The 18,082-nt window shown below is 57.7% G+C and overlaps 2 protein-coding genes across 4 annotated transcripts; both read right to left on the bottom strand.

The window, feature by feature from the left end:
• Positions 1 to 1,617: 1,617 nt before the first annotated feature.
• Positions 1,618 to 5,452, bottom strand: REEP4 (receptor accessory protein 4). 2 transcript variants are annotated; one of them, XM_079926473.1, is made up of 8 exons: positions 4,950 to 5,452; positions 4,062 to 4,134; positions 3,592 to 3,668; positions 3,380 to 3,500; positions 2,850 to 2,963; positions 2,300 to 2,435; positions 1,987 to 2,141; positions 1,618 to 1,893 (listed from the first exon to the last, which is right to left on the bottom strand). In XM_079926473.1, the coding sequence occupies exons 1-8, from the start codon at positions 4,979 to 4,981 to the stop codon at positions 1,828 to 1,830; spliced, it is 774 nt and encodes a 257-aa protein (XP_079782599.1). In that variant the 5' UTR covers positions 4,982 to 5,452; the 3' UTR covers positions 1,618 to 1,827. The 2 variants fall into 2 exon arrangements, with proteins under 2 accessions (XP_079782599.1, XP_079782600.1); XM_079926474.1 differs by having other exon boundaries at positions 2,300 to 2,429.
• A 4,870-nt stretch (positions 5,453 to 10,322) lies between these two features.
• LGI3 (leucine rich repeat LGI family member 3) lies at positions 10,323 to 17,627 on the bottom strand. Of its 2 annotated transcripts, none has more exons than XM_079926763.1 (8): positions 17,143 to 17,627; positions 16,195 to 16,266; positions 15,310 to 15,381; positions 14,923 to 14,994; positions 14,751 to 14,822; positions 13,926 to 14,095; positions 13,608 to 13,772; positions 10,323 to 11,534 (listed from the first exon to the last, which is right to left on the bottom strand). In XM_079926763.1, exons 1-8 carry the CDS (start codon positions 17,346 to 17,348, stop codon positions 10,717 to 10,719), a joined length of 1,647 nt encoding a protein of 548 aa, XP_079782889.1. In that variant the 5' UTR covers positions 17,349 to 17,627; the 3' UTR covers positions 10,323 to 10,716. The 2 variants fall into 2 exon arrangements, with proteins under 2 accessions (XP_079782889.1, XP_079782890.1); XM_079926764.1 differs by having other exon boundaries at positions 13,608 to 13,739.
• Positions 17,628 to 18,082: the final 455 nt, after the last annotated feature.

Genomic DNA, 18,082 nt, shown 5'->3' with positions numbered 1-18,082 from the left:
AGTTCTGCACAGTGGTTAAGTACACTGACTCTGGAGCCAGACTGCCTGGTTTCCAAGCCCAACTCTGCCACTTACTAGCTGTGTGACCTCGGGCAAATTACTTGCCCTCTCGGTGCCTGTTTTCCCATTTGTGAAATGGAGATTATAATCATAGTATGTACCTCATGAGATTGTTGTGAGTATTAAATTAATATATGTCAGGGGCTCAGAGTAGCCCCTGCTGGGGCAGCCACATTCTAGGTGCTAGCTCTCACTTGACTTTGCATCCCCAGTTTCTTGAAACATGCCTGGTACCTGGGAGATGCTCAATAGAGATTTTTGAATGAATAAATGAAGAGATAAATCAACCCCATGATGCAAGGGAACACCAAGATAGGAAGTCATTGAACACCAATCCGTGAGGAGCTAAGCCACCCAGCAGATTAAGTACTTCTCCCAAATAAACTCGGATAATCCCCATACCCAGAGTTAATCCACACTCCTCAGGTCACTCCGGGTGACCACCCCATTTCCCCTCTTCCTACCCGACACTCTCACCCATCTCTTGACTTAATCGAAAGCGGGAAAGAAGAGGAGGCATGTGGGTGGGAGAGGGGAGCAGCCCGGGGACAGTACAGTAAGACCAGCATCCAGGGGCAGGAGAGGGCAGGGTTGGGCACTGGCTGCCCCAGGGATTAGAGTAGGGGATGGAGTGGAGCCAGCAAACAGCCTGGGTCTCAGAACAGAGGAGATTCGTGGATGGGACTGGCTGATGACCAATGACCACGAGCAGCAGGGAGGGCCTTTGGAGGCCGGGCCAGAGTCCTGCATCATCCCTCCAGCCAGCTAGCTGACAGGCCAGCCTCCAAGCCCCGCCCTCCTTGACCTGGAAGCTGGGGGCAGCCCAGACCCTGGCAGCTGCTGCCCTCTCACGGCCACTCCGCAGAGGTGCAAAGCTCCCGTCAACCTAAGTGTTTACGAACTCGATGCACCGGGAGCTGCCTAGAGGCCTGGCAGGCCCTTGGAGGAAATCGGCCTCCCCAGCCCTCATCTTCCGCACAGCTTTAGCTAATCCCCATGAGATTATCGTGCTGCCTGAGGTCCCTCCACACCTTCGCTCCCACTGGTTTCTACTTCCCGTCAAGGCCTGATCCCATCCCCTCCGGATTGCATTCTTAGACCCTGGACTGCCCCCCCGCGCCCCCCTCCCCGCCACTCTCCCATCCGTGTTCTCAGAGGTCCCCAAGAGCTTTCCATAATAGTACTTGCCGCATCGCAACAATCTGTCGATGGCTACCTGCCCCGGAACACTGGGCCCCTCTGGCAGTCTGTCTGGCCTTTTAGCACCAGGCCCAGACTGCCCTGGGGCAGGCTGTTTAATAACACGTGCTGTGAGGACCGGGGCTACAAACCAGAAGATACAGGGCACTTTGACGCATTTATTTATCAAAACTTCCGCAAACCTGGCCTCATTCACCAACACAAACCAAACAACCAGGACACACACTTGGCCTTGGAGAAGGCTGTGAAGTACTCGGAAGGACAGGAAGGAACGAACACAGCTGGGTGGGCTTTGGGTTTCGTTTTCCAGGGGGCTGGGGAGGGCTCTGGTTCCACACCTGGGAAGGCAGAGCGGCGAGGAAGACAATAAATAAAACCCTGAGCCCGGCCTGCTTTGGTGCATCGTGGGTGCAGCCCCACACATGGCCTGTAACCGACAGCAAGAGTCAGGAGGGCAGCACCCGGGCAGCTGGTGCAGGCAGGCCAGATGTGCAGCCAGAGGTCCCCTCCAAACAGTCCCAATGCCCTGCAGGGCACGAGGTAAGACCGGGCCAGGCTCCGTAGGCCCTAGCTGTCCATGTCTGAAGGCGTGGTCTTTTTCCTCGTCCGAACCTTCAGGGAGCGCGTGGTGCCCTGTGGGGAGAGAGAGCAGGCACCCCGTGAGAGATCCGGGCTGAGGCGGCCACCAGGGCAGCTCGCTCCCCTTGTGCCTTCCTCACCACCGACCTCCCGCACCGGCGGCTTCCTCTTGACCACACGCAGACTCTGGGTACGGCCCAGAGGCTTCTCTCGGGGCCGTGCTGATGGCTGGGGGACCACTTCTGTGTCTGACCAACACTCATCCTCGGTGTCACTGTCCTGCAGGCCCCCTGACCGGTACCCTGTTGTGGAGGAGAGGGAGGCCGGGAGGCAAAGCTGGGCACGGACACAGTCTGAAGGCCAGCTGAGCCAGGCTTTCCTCTGGCCCTGGGGGGAGCCACAGCTGGCCTGGAGGAAGCCATCCCTCTCGGGACAGCTCTGGCTTCCTCTGTCCACTCACCGATGGGTGGCCTGCGGTGGGGTACCTGGTCCTCCAGGTAGAGGGGATCCTGGTAGGTGGGGGCGGGGGCATCGGAGATGGTGCGCAGGTCCTGCATGGAGAAGCTCCGCAGCCTTCCGGCCAGTGCGCCCTGACTCTGCAAGAGAGTGGGATCAGCTGCACCGCCTGACGGAGGGGGGCAGGGCTCCTGGCAAGAAGGGGCCTCAACCAGGGGAGCTGCCCAGGAAAATCAAGGCTGACCTGCAAGCAATTCCTGGGGCACAGGCCTCAGAACCGAAAAAAACACGGCAACCTCCTAGCCCTGTGCCTCTGTGGCGCCAGCAAGAAGGTAGGGCCTAGGGCCCAAGAGCAGCCGCTCACGGTCAGTGTCAGCCAGGGAAGTCTGAACTTCCAGCTCTGTGCTCCTGCCAACGCCCCACCTGCCACCTCTCGCCCCTGTTCCCCCGGCCTGGACAGCTGCGATCTCTCGGCTCCCTGACAGACAGCTGGACTCGCTCAAAAGGCCCTGGGGGTGGGGGTGGGGAGGGGGGAGGGCTGGGGCCCAGGGCACCTTGGTGGCTGCCTGCACAGCAGCCGAGGCGGCAATGTTGAGGCCCCGCTTCCCAAAGCTGAGCACCGTCTCGTAGCTGCGCTCCTTGGCCTGCACGATGTAGGTGTCGATCTCCTGCGGACACGGTGTGGGGGGGGGGAAGCTCAGGCGCACAGCCCTAGTCACTCCTCTGTGGCCCAGAGAAATCACTGGGAGCCACGCCTCACAGCCCACCCCACCCACAGAGCACAGGGTTCCCCATCCACTCACCGGATCCTACACCTCAATGATCGGCCGTGCTCCAGCCTCCCCCCACCATGCCCAAACCAACTTCCAGCCGGTGTTTCACACCTCCTAAAGGTCATTCACATGTGTCCCCATTTGATTTTCCCAGAAGAGGAGGAAGGCTAGGCTCTGTCAAGGCCCCATGGCTAAACAGCAGTAGGACTGGGATTAGAGCCTAGGTGTCCCCAGTGTCTTGAGCTGCAAGTCCAGGGCTCTTCGCCTCACACCCACTCCTACACTGCCCGCCCTGCCTCCCGCTGCGGTACCTTCTCATGGCGAGACAAGGATGGGTGGACGAACTTGCGGTAAAGCAGGCTGGCCCCCTTGGTATAGGGCGAAAGCAGCCACAGCACAAAGGCCATCTTGATCTCGTAGTAGAAAGGGAACCTGTCAGAGCAGAGCGGGTAAGGTCCGCCCGGGAGCCAGGCCAGGGAGGACCACCCCCTCCCCGCAGCCCACAGAACCCCAGTGCCCATACCAGGAAATAAAGACGTCTGTGAAGGTCTCCACTGCCATGAAGAGTGCAAAGACGATCCAGTACATCATCCAACGGACCTGGGCGGGGAGGGGCGGGCAGAGAGGTCAGAGGCCAGCAGCTGCGCCTGCCGTGCCAAATCCCCTGTCCCGGGCTGACCCAGCCCCGAGATTCCAGAAAGCCCGTCCCACTGCATTCCCCTGGCACCTGGCTGGCCTTAGAAAGTTGCCTCTGAGAAGCCGCCACTCATTCCTGTACCCACCCCAACAGGCTGCACCCACAAGATCCTGCAAAGAATCCCAAGAGCCCATCCTCCATCCACACCCACTCTGCTCCAGGGTACGCCACCAGATTGTACCCCTGGAGGAAAGGGAGGCCAGCTCAGACTCGCCCACCTCGCCAAATCCTACCACACCCCCAAGGCTGTGGTCCCCCCACCTGAGCTGAGCCCTCCTGCCCACCCCCGCACTCACATATTCACGAATGTTCTTGGTCTTCACAGCCTTGTAGGAAGCATAAGTTGGGTACAGCATCCCAAACACCAGCCTGAAGAGCAGCCCCCAGAGCAGAAGGAGAGTGTGAGGGGCGCCACTCCCCACGCCCCTGCCAGGCGGCGGCCTCCCCTGCACCCCACGTTCCAGGTGGCAGTGCCTGCCCTGTTCTTCCCGCTTGGCTTGCGCGACCTGCACCTGAGTCAGTGCCCTGGAGGCCGCCTCCCCACCCTGCTGTTTACAAACATCCCAAGCCTGCCCAGGCCTGCACGAGTGGCCCATGGGTGCATGATGCCGCGAGAGCACAGACAGCCACTCCACAAGGTGAGTGGGAGGCAGGCTTCTGAGCCATGAGAGCACCCAGGCAGGCTGTTCCCTCCCCTGGACGTGCAATCAGGCCCAGGGCCACCAGACCTGGCACTGCCAGGTTGCAGGCAAGGATATTCCAGCCAGGTGAGGAGTAGGACAGAGTGGGCAAGCTGGGGCCAGGGTGGTGAGTCACGTGACTGACTGCTCAGCTGGGAAGCCGGCACCTGGATTCTCTGCCCACAACGTGCCACATCCTGTGTTTGCCAAGGGGTGGCTGGCCGGCCTGTGGTCCTCCGTCCCACTCACCTGCCTGCAGTACGTGTGTGACTGCAGGGGGTCGCCATCAGCCAAGTAGGCTTGAGTGCGAGGGGACAAGCACATGGTGCCCAATGCCTTGTGCAGGCCCGCAGGTCCCTTAAGCCTTGCGGTGAATGTTGGAGGGAGGGGAAAGGTGTGACATAGCTCAGAAAAGCCCCCTTTTCCACCAGACATTCCCAGCTTCCACTCCAGGGGCGGGCTGACATCCAGGGATAGAGAGGGTATTTGAGCGGCCATACTCACACCACCAGGCGACAGATCATCCAGGACACCATCCTGCAGTCTCGGGAGCGAAGGGAGATCCCTCCAGGAAGACGCGCAGAGGGACGCTCACGCCTGCGCTGGGATGGGATCAACAGTGGAGGTGTGGAAACCACAGGGGCGCTCGGGCTGCCCCTTGGTGGAGGCGGAGCCCACCGCCCACTGACTCCTCAGTGCTGGAAGCCTGAAGAATGGGGAGACCAGCGGGCCGGGGCAAGCAGGAACTGAGTTGGGAGCCGGTACCGGCTGGCACGCTCTTCCGCCCCGCCGCTCAGGCAGTTACGCTCCGATCCGCACTTCCTGCCCCGGAGAACCAGGCGTTCGGCCCTTGCCGGGGGCTCTGTGGGTCCCGAGCCAGAGGTGGCTGGTCGCAGCTTGCGTTCGTGCGGGTACCCACGGCCCCAGTGCGCCAGGACACCTGCACAGTCCTCGGGGCGGAGTTTGCAACTCACTTGAAAGTTGCACGGAACTGGGCCCTGCCCAACCCCAGGTCTCCGGCGCGTGGCGCAGGCGCAGTGCGGCCGCGGAGGGGGCGGGGCGAGGTCAGGGAGGTGAGAGGCCTGCCCCTTAAAGTGGCGATGCGCCTCCGACTGGTGGATGGGGACCGTAGGTTGAGTAGCCCTCCAAATGGGAAAGATTTGGGGGTAGGAAGCGGAAACAAAAAGGTGCGGACTTCCCTAGTGGGGTAGTGATTAAGAATCCGCCTGCCAGTGCAGGGGACACGGGTTCAAGCCCTGGTCCGCGAAGATCCCACATGCCGCGGAGCAAGTAAGCCCGTACGCCACAACTCCTGCGCTCTAGGGCCCGCGAGCCACAACTACTAAAGCCCGCGTGCCTAGAGCCCGTGCTCCGTAACAAGAGAAGCCACCTCAATGAGAAACCCGCGCACCGCAACGAGGAGTAGCCGCCGCTCTCCACAACTGGAGAAAGCCCGCGCGCAGCAATGAAGACCCAATGCAGCCAAAAATAAATTAATTAAATAAATTTTAAAAAAAAGTGCGACGGGGGAAGAAAGAAATGAAGGAAATCTGGAGTCCAGAGTTTTCGCGGATCTTCACTAGCTCCCCTCTTTTGCCTCGTTTTCTCCTTCTGTGAAATGGGAATGGGCATGAGATGGGTCGACGTCCCCCGTTAGAGGCTCAGGTGAGAACTAGAAGGTTTGGCTGGGCACCAGCAAATCCGGGTCTTATAGCACTAGGTCGGGAGATCAGTAAGCGCCTCAAGCGCCTCAGAGATGCTGAGGTGACCTGGAGGAAAAGTGGGGAGGACGTGGAGGGGAGAGAACCTGAGGGACTCATCACCCCCATCCCGCTCACCCTGCTGAAGAGTGGGCTTCAGGAGTTGACTTCTCTCTGGGATACCTTTCCAGAGCCCACATCCTTGGGCAGGCTGATTTGAAAGATTCTGGGTGGAGTCCCCAGCCCCCCATATCTTCTTCCCCCAAAGTTTGAAATCCCACCTATTTCCGAGAGTCAAGAACACAGATATCCCTGAGACCTTAACAGTATCAACGACTGCCATTTTGTAGTGCATTTTTGAGCGCAGAGACTTGATCTTTACAAAGATCCTTTTTTTTTTTTTTTTTTTTTTTTTTTTTACCATTTAGGAAATAGGCTCAATGGTGGAAAGTAACTTGCCCAACGACACCTGATGGCGAACGATAAATAAGTGCTTAGAGGGCGCAGTGGTTGAGAGTCCGCCTGCCAATGCAGGGGACGCGGGTTCGTGCCCCGGTCCGGGAGGATCCCACATGCCGCGGAGCGGCTGGGCCCGTGAGCCATGGCCGCTGAGCCTACGCTCCGCACCGGGAGAGGCCACAACAGTGAGAGGCCCGTGTACCACACACACACAAAAAAAATGCTTAGATTAATCAGTCTTCTGAGGGCAGCCCTGGGAGGGGACAGGGAATGGAAAAGCTCCTCTAGGAGGAAGGTGTGTATCTGGAAGAAGGTGAGAGGCTCAAAAGAAAAGGCTTACAATATTGTAAATCAGCTATACTCCAATAAAAAGTAATTAAAAAAAAAAAAGAGAAGGCAAACGTTGCTGCTTCTACAACTTTCCACGTGGGGCTGCATTCTTTGTACCTCTTCTGCTAGGTGCCTCATTCCTCCCTCTGAAAATGGGGAGCGCATCATCCCCCCCGCACCCCGCACAGGTTCCCTTCTGCCTCGTAGGGCTGAGGTGAGGGTGACAGCAGAGCTGCCCAGAGCGTGGGGGTGGAAAACTTGGGCAGTTATTATTAGAGCTACAGTTAACACTCACCATCTATCAAAAGGATGGAATAGCTAATGATGGAGGGAAAGGAGGCTTCTTGGGAATAAATAAACACTCAGTGATTATATAGTCATAATTATCATCATCAGTTTTATTGGTGTTGCTGAGTGGGAGAGCTTGCAGTGAACCTGGCCCACAGGAGAAACTCCCCCAAGGCCCTGATGCCTCCCTCCCCCCACCTAATCACCTCCTCACATTGGCCCTAGCTCCCACCCTAGTTTGGAGGAACAAGAACCACCCAGGGCTAGGATCCCCTCAGGAAGGTCCCGGCCACCATCCATCTCTGGACACAGACATTGTAATGAAGGTGAAAAGTATCCTTGTCTCCTTGGAGCAAAAGGATATGACTGACCCTCTGGACAGCTCAGGAGGAGCAGGGGGTACAGAAAAGGGAATGGACATCCATTCCTCCAGAAGTTAGGGTACCTGGGCTGACTGTGTGCATGTGAGCCTCGGGCCTTTGGTACCTGCTGCAGAACTGCCTCCCCTCCCCCACCTTCGCTGCCTTCCAGAGTCACCTGACCTCAGCATCACAGGCCTCACTTTACCCCCATTCGCTGGAGAGGAGCTCCCCTGTGCCCACTCTAAGCCAACCCAGCGGGAACGTCTCTCACATGGAGACTCTTGGTCCCGATGACTGTGCTTGGAAAAATCTAAGGGACAAGATGTGAGAGGTCTGCTACTGAGAGCACGGAGGGGCGTGAGGCTGACAGCTGAGGGGGTCACCCTCCTGGGCTTTGGCAGTGAGTGGACTCTGCCTGTCACGCCCATTGGTCCTGAGCTGTTGACACAGTCACCCGGTTACACTGAGTTGCTAAGCAGCTCTCTGGACATATGATGACCCACCTCTGGCAGGTGACCAGGCAGGTATACGGTGGGCTCCATTCCCCACGTGCAGAAAGCTGGGCATTCAGGGGGAGAAGTGTCTCCCAACCCTGGCGGGTGCCCTGGGGGAAGTGACAATCACAGTGATGTTTATCTTTCTACCGGGCAACAGAGTGCCAACATGTCTGGGAGACCCAACCCTCTTTCCCTGGCAACCTCTCCCTGGCACAGCGTGAGGGCCCATTCCCCATTTGAGAAAGCAGGAAGGCATTCCCAGGACAGTGTGGCTGGGGGGGTCCCAAGAGATACCTGCTAAGTCAAGAGCACGTGACTGTGGTTTTAGGAGGTGGAAACCCAAACACATCACCTATGAGATTCCCTATTATGAGGAGTGGGCATCTGAGGCTAAAGGTAAGATGTAGGGTACAGGGGCTCTGAGACTGAAGATAGGTCAGGAACCCTAATCCACAGACAGAAGGTCTCCCCAAAGATCAACCTTCTCCTCGCCCACAAAGCAGCCTTCTCTGAGCCACCTGGGTATCTCCTAGAGTCCTACAATCAAAAAAAAAAAAAAAATCTTAGTTCTGTGCCAGACACACGATTCTAAGCCTTACATATATTAACACATTATAAATCTGATGCATTCAAATCTCATTTTAACCCTCTCACATAGGTAGCACGATTATCCACATTTTCCAGATGAGGAAACTGAGATACAAATAGGCGAAGGAATATGGTTGAGACCTCCAAGCTAGTAAGTGGCAGAATCAGGATCGGACAAAGTAGGTTTTATTATTTACTTTACAGAAGGAGAAGCTCAGCTTAGAGAAATCAGTCGACTTGCTTGAAATCTCACACCCAGGGCCGAGGGTGGCAGCGATGACACATATTTGTCCAGCAGAGGGGGGTGGAGAGGAGACGGACTGCTGAGCTTGTCCTTGGCCCTGTTGGTTGGATTTGACCTGACCGAGGGACAGCCTCCAGTCCCAGCGGGCCCCAAGACTGTGATCTCCAAGAAGGAACACTTGGCCGTGAGTCAGCCCCAGGTGACGGAGACGAGTCACACTCACCCAGCACCTGAGCGTCATCACCATGAACTTCTGACCCCAGCACCGGCTACTCACTCCTCAGAGGGAGGGGAGCAGGGAGGAAGGGGGTCTGCAACTGATGCTGGCCCCCTGCAAGCAGCAGGGACAGACAACACAGCTCTGTTCTTAAGGAAACAGGTGCCGCTCACCATCACCATCGGATACCTGGGAGCCGTCAATGGGGTGGAAACTTTTTATTTGAAGCAAGTGAATCAGAGCATTGTCCCCAAGTGCCCCTGGGCATCCTCCTACCTGGAGGTCCCCACACAGTCTGGGCACAGGGAAGAGACTCCCTGCCCTGTGCCTTCCCTACCAGCCTAACATCTCAGAGCCCTCTGTTCCCAGCGTACAGCAGAGGGCAGCAGAAGCTTGGCTGCCAGGTGCCGCTCCCACAGGACCCTCCCTCCCTCCCCCCTGCGGCACTCAGCTTGCACTGAAAGGCAGTGCTCCTGGGGTGTGCCTCTGTGGTTTGGAGGGGCACCAGGGCCCCCAGGATGCTCTTCAGCCCAGCTCCACTCCTGGCACCTGCCCAGATGCCTCAGGTACTTGCAGTGACCCTGGCTTGGCCAGCCCTTGGACGCACCCAAAGGAGCCAACACAGCGCAGGGTCCATATCCCAATGGTGGGGCTGAACCAGGGTGTGGTCTGGGGCTGGGGTGGCTACAGGAAAGAAAAGCAGAAAGGCTTTCATCTGGGTGGTCTCCTGTTCACCAGTGAGCTGGATTCAGGGTCAGAGAAGGAAACTCCAGTGAGCACGGAGACAGCGCTGGGAAGAAGGCAGGGTCTGCTGGAGCTGTTGTTATTGCTTCGGGCAGAGGGGCTTTGCCCCCAGGAGGTCAAGCTGGTGTCCAGAGGTTGGCACCACCATTCCAATCGTTTTCAGCTGCAGGCTGGCCACACCAGGGGTGAGCAGAGGAGGACAGGTACTCTGTGCCCCTCCAGGAAGAGAGGCAAGGTCATGGAGGGGACCCAGCACTGAATCTGCATGTGTGCCCATGGAGATGGGAGTGTAGACAGGTGTGTGTGCGTGTAACTGAGGGAGTCTGTCCGTGTCGACGTGTGCGTGCAGAAGGCGGGGAGCGTGGGTGAGTGCACCCGGCAGTAGGAAGGATGTGGCCATGGGCTGCGATGCAGAGCATAAGCAGGTAAACAGACACCTGGAGCACCAACAGGAAAGACCAGAGGGTCAGAAGGATAAGCTGAAGAACAGGAGGGAGCGGTTCAGCCTCCAGCCCTCCCAGGACCCCTCCCTGGGCCAGAGCATGTGGAAGGCAGCAGAGCAAGGGAGGTGGTGTGGGGTGAACCGGCATCCACAGGTGGGAGGGCACCAGGGGCTGGGTTGTCTGGTGCGTATACAAGACTTCATGCTGATTACAGTGAAAATTAAGTGGCATCCCTGGGCTAGAGTCCACAGTACGGTCCATGCTGGCCGGGGGGCTGTGTACGTGAGGGCATGTATGCAGGTTGGCTACGTGTGTCTTCACACGGGCAAACACGCTGCTCCCCCGGAGGCTCCACCCAGCCTCCAGTGCTCCGAGGAACCCAGAGGCCTCGGACCCCCTCTAGGCACTGAGATCCACCACCACGTGTCGGTACACAAGTGTCTGTCCCTTGAAGCTGGGGGCCAGGAGCAGCTGGGCGTCCCCAGCAGGCACGTAGCAGAAGGCCCGAGGGGCCTGCACCGCCAGCTCCTGGAACCGCACAAACTTCTGCCGCCCCTCATCCCACTGGTAGATCTGTGTGAAGGAGAAGTCGCTGCCCAGGGCCAGGTAGCGGCGGCCACCCACCAGGAAGGGCTGCAGGGCCAGCGAGCCCCTGGAGGGCAGCGCCTGCACCTCGGAGAAGCGGGTGCCCTCCCAGCGCAGGATCTTGGAGTCGCCGATGTAGCGGCTGAGACACAGGTAGCTGTCGCGACCTGCGCGGAAGTGTTTCACAGCCTGGGCATCAGGCACCTGGGTCACCTCGCCCTGGGCCACAAACTGCTTCTGGGTGCGACTCCACTGATAGATGATGGGGGCCTGGGAGCTGCTGGACACGATCAGGCGTGGCTTGCCCTCGCCGTCTACAAATTCCAGGTCAGTGTCACGGTGCCAGGCATGCAGGGCCTGCTGGGAGTAGAAGCCGTTCTGGTGCCAGCGGTAGAGGCTGGTGGCCCCCGCCTTGGAGCTGTCAGCCACGGCAAAGTACCAGTCGCCATCGATGCGGAAGGCCTCGAGGTCATTGGGCTTGCGCACGCGCTGAGGGTCGATGTCCTGCAGCTTGGTGAAGCGCGTGGTGTTGGGGTCCCAGTGGTAAATGTAAGAGCCACCAAACAACTGGGCCACCACCACATACAGCTGGCTGTCCACCACCATCGGCTTGCAGTGCACTGCAGAGGGGGCTGCAGGATGGAGGGAAGCGAGTCAGGCAGCGTCAGGGGGCCCGCGAGCCCCTGCCCCACGCCACACCCTCAGAAAAGTGGGTTGGTCCCTTCCAACGGTGGGCGAAGACTAAGTCTCTTTGCTAGAGTATTCTCTCCCTGCTGAATATCCACTGGGTGCTCGATGCTTTCTAATTGTCTCACAGCTAATAATCAACCTCAGCGTCACCCTCCCTTTGCTCTTGACCCCAAGGTTCAACTATAAGCTGACACTGAGCACAAAGTAGGCGCTGCTAGATATCGACCGATTGTATAACCGTCATGTCCATTATTGAACTTTTATCGTGTACAGTCACTGTGCTAAGTGGGACCACATTGCCTCAGTGAATCACGCTGAAATACACCCTATTATTTTGTAATTTCACACAGAAAGTAACTGAGGCTCGGAGTCTTAGTGACTTGCCCAAGGCTACCCCACTGGCGAATGTCGAGGCAGGTGAAGGAGAAAGAGTTTGAACACAGCCACAGCTGGTGACAAAGCCTAGGTAAACAGAGCCTTGGAGCCTTGTGTATGAAAACACAATCCCCCAAGAGCTCCCACTTGTGAGAGGGCTTTTATGTACAAGAACATCTGCACCACAACCAGATTGCCCGGATCCCTTCTCAGGCACCGGAGTCGTGTGTGGACACACTCTCGCCTCTCTTGGTGTCCCCAGTCATCACCTCTCCTCTCCTGCTTGCCAGCGCTGCTTCACCACCCTCCTCCTCCTCGTGACCCCACCTGTCTCCCAAGGGAAGCCTGTGCTGAGCCTCAGGCTCTGGAAGTCACCGCCCTGAGTCCTTTCCACAGCCTTGGTCTGTGCACCCAGATGCTGATGACTCCCCCAGCTCCTGAGCAGCAGCTTAGACCCTCCTTCCCCCCACACCCACAAGCCTCTCAAACTCTGGCATTGCCGAGACTGAGCTCCATATCTACCCCCAAACCTGTGTTCTTGATTTCAATTGGCGGCTCCACCCAGTCACCCCATCCTGAATCCTGGGAGCCATCCCCAACACTGCCGCCCTCTCCCTCACCCACCGCTGACCGGTCCCTAAGTCCTGTCAACCCTCCCTTCTGCTTTCTCATACAGTTTGTGTAAGATTGGTATTATTTCTTCCTTAAATGTTTGATGGAATTCACCATCTGGCCCCGGAGTCTTCTTTGGGAGAAGGGTTTTTTACGTAACGACTTCAAGTTCTTTCATAGATACAGGGCAATTTAAACTTTCTGTTTCCTTTTGTGTCAGTTCAATCCCCCCTTATTCTACCTCTCCATCCACACTGCTGCTGTCCCAGTCCAGGCTCCAGCTGAACCCCTTCTGGTGTGCCCACCTGTCTTGCTTCATGCCTAGCACTCTCCACACTGCTCACAGAGGGAATTTTCCAAAATACAGATTGGATTGATTCATACACTCTGCTCAGAACCTGTCAATGGCCTGGTCCTCATCTCTCTCGGGTCTCGTCTGCCACTCTCCACCTGGAACATTATGCTGTCATCCGGTGAGCTGCTAACTATTTACACGTGCATGCTCTCGCATGCTAAGCTGTTGCACACCCTCTTGACTTTGCTCATGCTGTTTTCTCTGCCAGAACACCCTTCCCACATTTTTTCTCCTAGCTAAGTCTCCCTCAGCCTTCTAGACTCGGCTTAAACTCAGCGGATCCCAAACTGAGCTCACTGGCCACTCCTATATCTCCCTTAGTTCTCTGGCACCGTCCAGTTACTTAAGCCAGGATCCTGGACATCACTCCTCCCTCTCCCTCATCCTTCAAGATTCAGCTTAGGCATCTACTCCACCAGGAAGCCTTCCTTGATTGCCCAGGGTAGGCCTCTCCTTTGTGCTCCCAGAGCATTATGGTCATATCTTCCTCCTAACACCTACGTATTATCTGGATGTTATGTGTGTATGTGTCAGCCTCCCCCCAAAGACTAGAAAGTTCTTATGTGCAGAGACCATGTTTCATCTATCCTTCTACCTATAGGAATTCAATGAACAGGAACAATGGAGCCCACCCCACCATAAGGACCACCGCAACCAGGCCAGGCGCAGATACCTGGGATTCTATCATAGTCTCGAAGCCGCCTTTCAACATAGTCCCACTTGAGGATGGTGCAAGCGCTGGCTCCTGGCTGGGCCAAAGCCAAATAGAGGTCACTGGAGTAAAGGAAGGGCTCGGCCGACACCGCTGGGAAGGACAGGGTCTGGTACAGCACGAAATCTGCAGGGATGGGTCGGGCGGGGGGTGTGGTGGTTAGGGAGGAGGGTAAGAGCTTTCTGGGTGGTGAGGGTTACTCGACTGGCAAGGCAGGGTGCTGGGAGCTTCCCTGGGGAGGCCCAGCCTGATGCCCGAGGTGGGGCAGCTTCTTCCTACCTGTGGTGATGCAGTCGAACTCCCGCAGCGGCAGATCCTGCACCTTGTGCTCTTGGAAGCGGGGCGGGCTGGCGCAGTAGATGGGCGCCACCGTGGTGTTGGTGTGTGCCAGCCACTCCACCAGCCACTTCACCTTGCAGTCACAGTTGAGCGAGTTGCCCCGCAGGTCCCTGGATCATGAGGGTAATGGAGGGGCCTCAGAGAGGGACAGGCTCCCAGCTGCTCTGCCCACCCAGGCCATCTAGGTTTTCAGAAGTAGATATTGTCAAGGCTGCTGTTGGTTGCTCATGTGGCATCTTTGCGCCAGTTAGGAAAATGTTCCCCTTGGCGTGGGTGCAGCCCCGTGGACACGTGCTTGGCCAGCAGAGTGCAGGCTGAGTTTCATCCCCTACTTGCCTCCTTGGCCAGGTGCCTTTTGCAGTGTATGACCTGCACGACTATCTGTTGCATCCCAATTCCTCCAAACCTTCCACAATCCAGGGCTTTTGTGTTCTTGTAGAAATACTGATCAATGACTGTGGCTATGCTATCAGCCTTTAACGTAGATTTAAATCAAACATAGCTTTTAAAAGCGCATGTTTTAAAAAACATATATACATAACGTCTCGTGTGCATTTTAAGAGGGCCCACAGATGCCTTGAAGAACCCCAACTTGAAAGGCTGCCAATCTATATATAACTCAACCTAGCCTTCTCCCCACCCCAAACCCAAACCCTCCCAGCCTGTCAAGACCTTATGATCTTCCCAATTCTGGCTCCCACACCCCTCCCTCCAGGGACGTGTCCCTCTGTGCCATTGTCAAAAGAAGTAGGACTCAGGCCTTACAAGTCACTCAGGATGTCCAGGGGCCGAAAGATGTCTCTAGGCAGCGTCTGCAGGTTATTGTTGGCCAGTGAGCTGCAAGAGAGACCCCTGGGTCATCCGAAGATCGTGACGGAAGCCAAAGGCCACAGGAGACAGGGGGCTTTGGTCTGGTGTACGAGTGTGATGTACTCACAGGTGTGTCAAAGACTTGAGTCCTCTGAAGGTAAACTTGGAAAGTGCCCAGATGTCATTGTTCTCAATGAAGCTGGAGAAAAAGAGAACTTGTCTCAGCCACCAGTTGGGAATCCCGGACCCTCGACCAGCTACTTCCCATGCCCCACCTAGATTCCAGCCCATGACCCTAAGACAGGCTTCCACTCTGAATCTGGCGACATTAATGACAGGGCATCCGGGCGGGATGGTTTAGGCAGAGGGATGGATGAAATGACCTTCTGCTTGGGTCCTGCAGTCAGAGGATTCAAGGGCTCTCACCCCCTCACCTCCCCCCAGCCCTCCTCGCTCCCCTCCCCCTCAGCCCTCCTCCCTTCCACTTCCCAATTCCCCTTTCCTTCCCACGCACAGGTACTGCAGGTGAGACAGTCCTGTGAAGGCATTGTCTCCAATCAGTGTAAACTTGTTGGAATTGAGTAACCTGCAGAGACAAAGGTGGATTAGAGCTTCCAATGGCACACCTGCCTCGCCAGCCCCCAGCCGGCTGCCTCACCCCCGGGCCATGCCTCCCACCCTTGGGACCCCAGCAGAGAACCCCAGAGCAGCCTGGGCGGCAGGTCTAGGCAGGAGCCTGCTCTGGTCCCAGAAGCTCCCAGGGTCCTTATTTGCTCCTAGGGTAAGAACAGCCAGGGGCGGACCTTTCCTGTCAAGCTGGGTCCTTCCCCACTGCTCTGTGCTCCCACCCTCACCCCAGCTCTCTCCAGTCCCTCCCAGATGGATGGCAAGTTTGAGGATAACCACATATATTCTCTCCTGCAACTGGGGCTTCAAACATAAACAGCCCCTTTTAGAATTCCAGACCCTCCCGTCTTCCCTCCCTTTCAGTCCCCCAGCCTTTTCTTCAGAACCTGATCCCTGGGGTCACTTGTCTCTAAGATGAGCTCTCTCCCCTGCAGTGTCCACCCTCTGGCACCAGCCTAAGTTATTGCACCCAATTCTTTGGGATCTGCAGAGGAGGAAAGTCCATTCCTAACTGGGCCCCAAATACCCCCTTCTTTGCTTTTGTGGGCAACCCCCATCTTCCTTCCCCAAAACTGCTGGTCCCTGCAACCCTCCTGACTCCCCACTGCTTCACTGTTTGTGGCTCTCCCATTGGAGAGAAAGTAAGGGACGCCTGCCTCTTAACCTCCCAAGGCTACTCACAACCTCTCCCCTCTCCCCAGTCCAGGATCTGCCCCTTCCCCTGCCCGCCCCCACCCCTCCCCTGCCTCCTTCAGCAAGGCTCTGTCCATACAGGAACTGCAGCAGTGGCAGGTGGGAAAATGCTCCATCGTGGATCTCTGAAAAGGCAGCATTCACCAGCGTCCTGCAGGGGACACCTGAGTCAGTACCGAGGGGAGTATGCAGGGACTCTGCTGGGGTGGCATGAGGTGGACAGGGCAATGGTTTCTGCATACCCTCGCCCTGGAAACTCCCCATGTCACCTGGCTCCTCCCCCAACTTGAGGCTGTCTTTCCCTTCTCACAAGCTCACTGCCTGCCTTCCTCATCATCCTCCGCTACTGCCTCTCTGAGCACTAAGGACCTCAGCCCAAAGAAGGTTCCATTGCCCGCACCTTCTCCATCATCCAGACACCCGCCGTGTGCTGTTGAGGGATGGGGCACTGGGATGGGGGGGGGGTGGATTCGCATCTTGCTCTCAGGGACCACACAGCCTGTCTAGTTCCTGAGGCCGCTTGCTGCAAGTGACAGGCTGGCTGGCGCCGTGCAGAGTGGCTGGCGAGACCAGTGGCAGGCATCTGCCCGTGCCAGGGCACTGTAGGAGTGTATCTCACTTTCACCCCTCCCCCTGCTGCCACCCTTCCCCCACAAGAAGCCTTCTGTCCTTGGTGTGACATCACAGGCAGGGGCCCCCATGCTCATGTAAACAGCCCCCTCCCTCCAAGTCCAGAGCCCTGCACACAGTAGGTCTCATTGATGCTGATGGTGGTGATGATTCATTCTTGGCCGTAAACACCAGCTTTCCCAGCCACGGCTGCTGAGCCTGCACGACTGCAGAGCTCCCAGCCAGGGCTGATGCCTGAATCTGCAGTCCTGAGGACCCCCTGGAGCCCTCCTGGTCCCCACACTTTGTAGAGGTGGAGCAGGGGTTCTCCCCACCCACTCCCAGAGCGGGTTTTTGCCTTCCTCCCCTCTCAAGCTCTCCCACCCCACCCCACCCGACCCCAGACGAGAGCACTCACAGAGAGATGACCTCGGAGGGCAGGTTCCTGGGCACTGCCTTAGAGTCCACGCAGAAGGCGGTGTCCCTGGTGCAGGAGCAGCTGGGCGGGCACGGGGGCGTCTTGGGGGGCCTCTTGGCGCCGACTTGCAGCATTAGGCAGAGGCCCAGCGTGGACAGCGCCAGCAACCCGAGCCCCGAGCCCAGCCTGGCCCGCAGCCCCGCCATGCTGCCTGCGAGCTCCCGCCCCACCGCTCTCGGCCACCCCGCGCGGGCGCCACAGGCAGCCGCTGCCGCAGCTAGGGCCCCAGCCGCCCGCTGCGGAGAGCGACTCCTCGGGCCCTCGGGCGCCGGCGGCCGTCCCCTCCCCTGCTCGTTCCCGCGAGCCGAGCCCTCGGAGAGATGCAGAGATGCGCGGAGCCCGGGACGAGCCGAGGGCTGACCGGCTGGGAGTACGCGGACTGCGGCGGGCGGCGGGGGCGCGCTGGGCGGAGCGGGGAGTCCCGGGCGGGGAGTAGCCACTGAAAGGAGTGGTTGCGGCCCTGGCCGCTGCACACCCTGCGGGCGGTCTCTGGGGCCATCTGCTCGTGGCTGTGCGTGAGTGCGTGTGTGCGAGGTCTCCTTGTGCATCCTGCACGCGTGCACACCTGTCTCTGCACGGGCACAGGCACAGGCACATATTCCCCCGGGCAGGCATTTCTGCGCCATGTATAGATCCATGAACCTCTGTGTACCTGTGCGTATGTCTTGGCGCTCAGCGGCCTCTAAGCAGAGTTCATGGGCATGTCATGTGTCATAAGTGACATGTGTGTATCTGTGTTCACGTCTCCACAGGCTAGTAAACAGAATGTGCCTTTGTGTCTGTGGGAGCTGAAAGGGGAAATATCACTGGAGTTGGAATGGGAATGTGTGGAATTCCAGAACATTCCTCACTGAATAACCACAGCCTGTTGGAGCTGGAA

Source organism: Stenella coeruleoalba (assembly GCF_951394435.1).
Source record: "Stenella coeruleoalba genome assembly, chromosome: 7".
NCBI classification, from domain to species: Eukaryota; Metazoa; Chordata; class Mammalia; order Artiodactyla; family Delphinidae; genus Stenella; species Stenella coeruleoalba.
The sequence above is the reverse complement of the archived record's forward strand: the minus strand, read 5'-3'. Positions and strand labels throughout refer to the sequence as shown.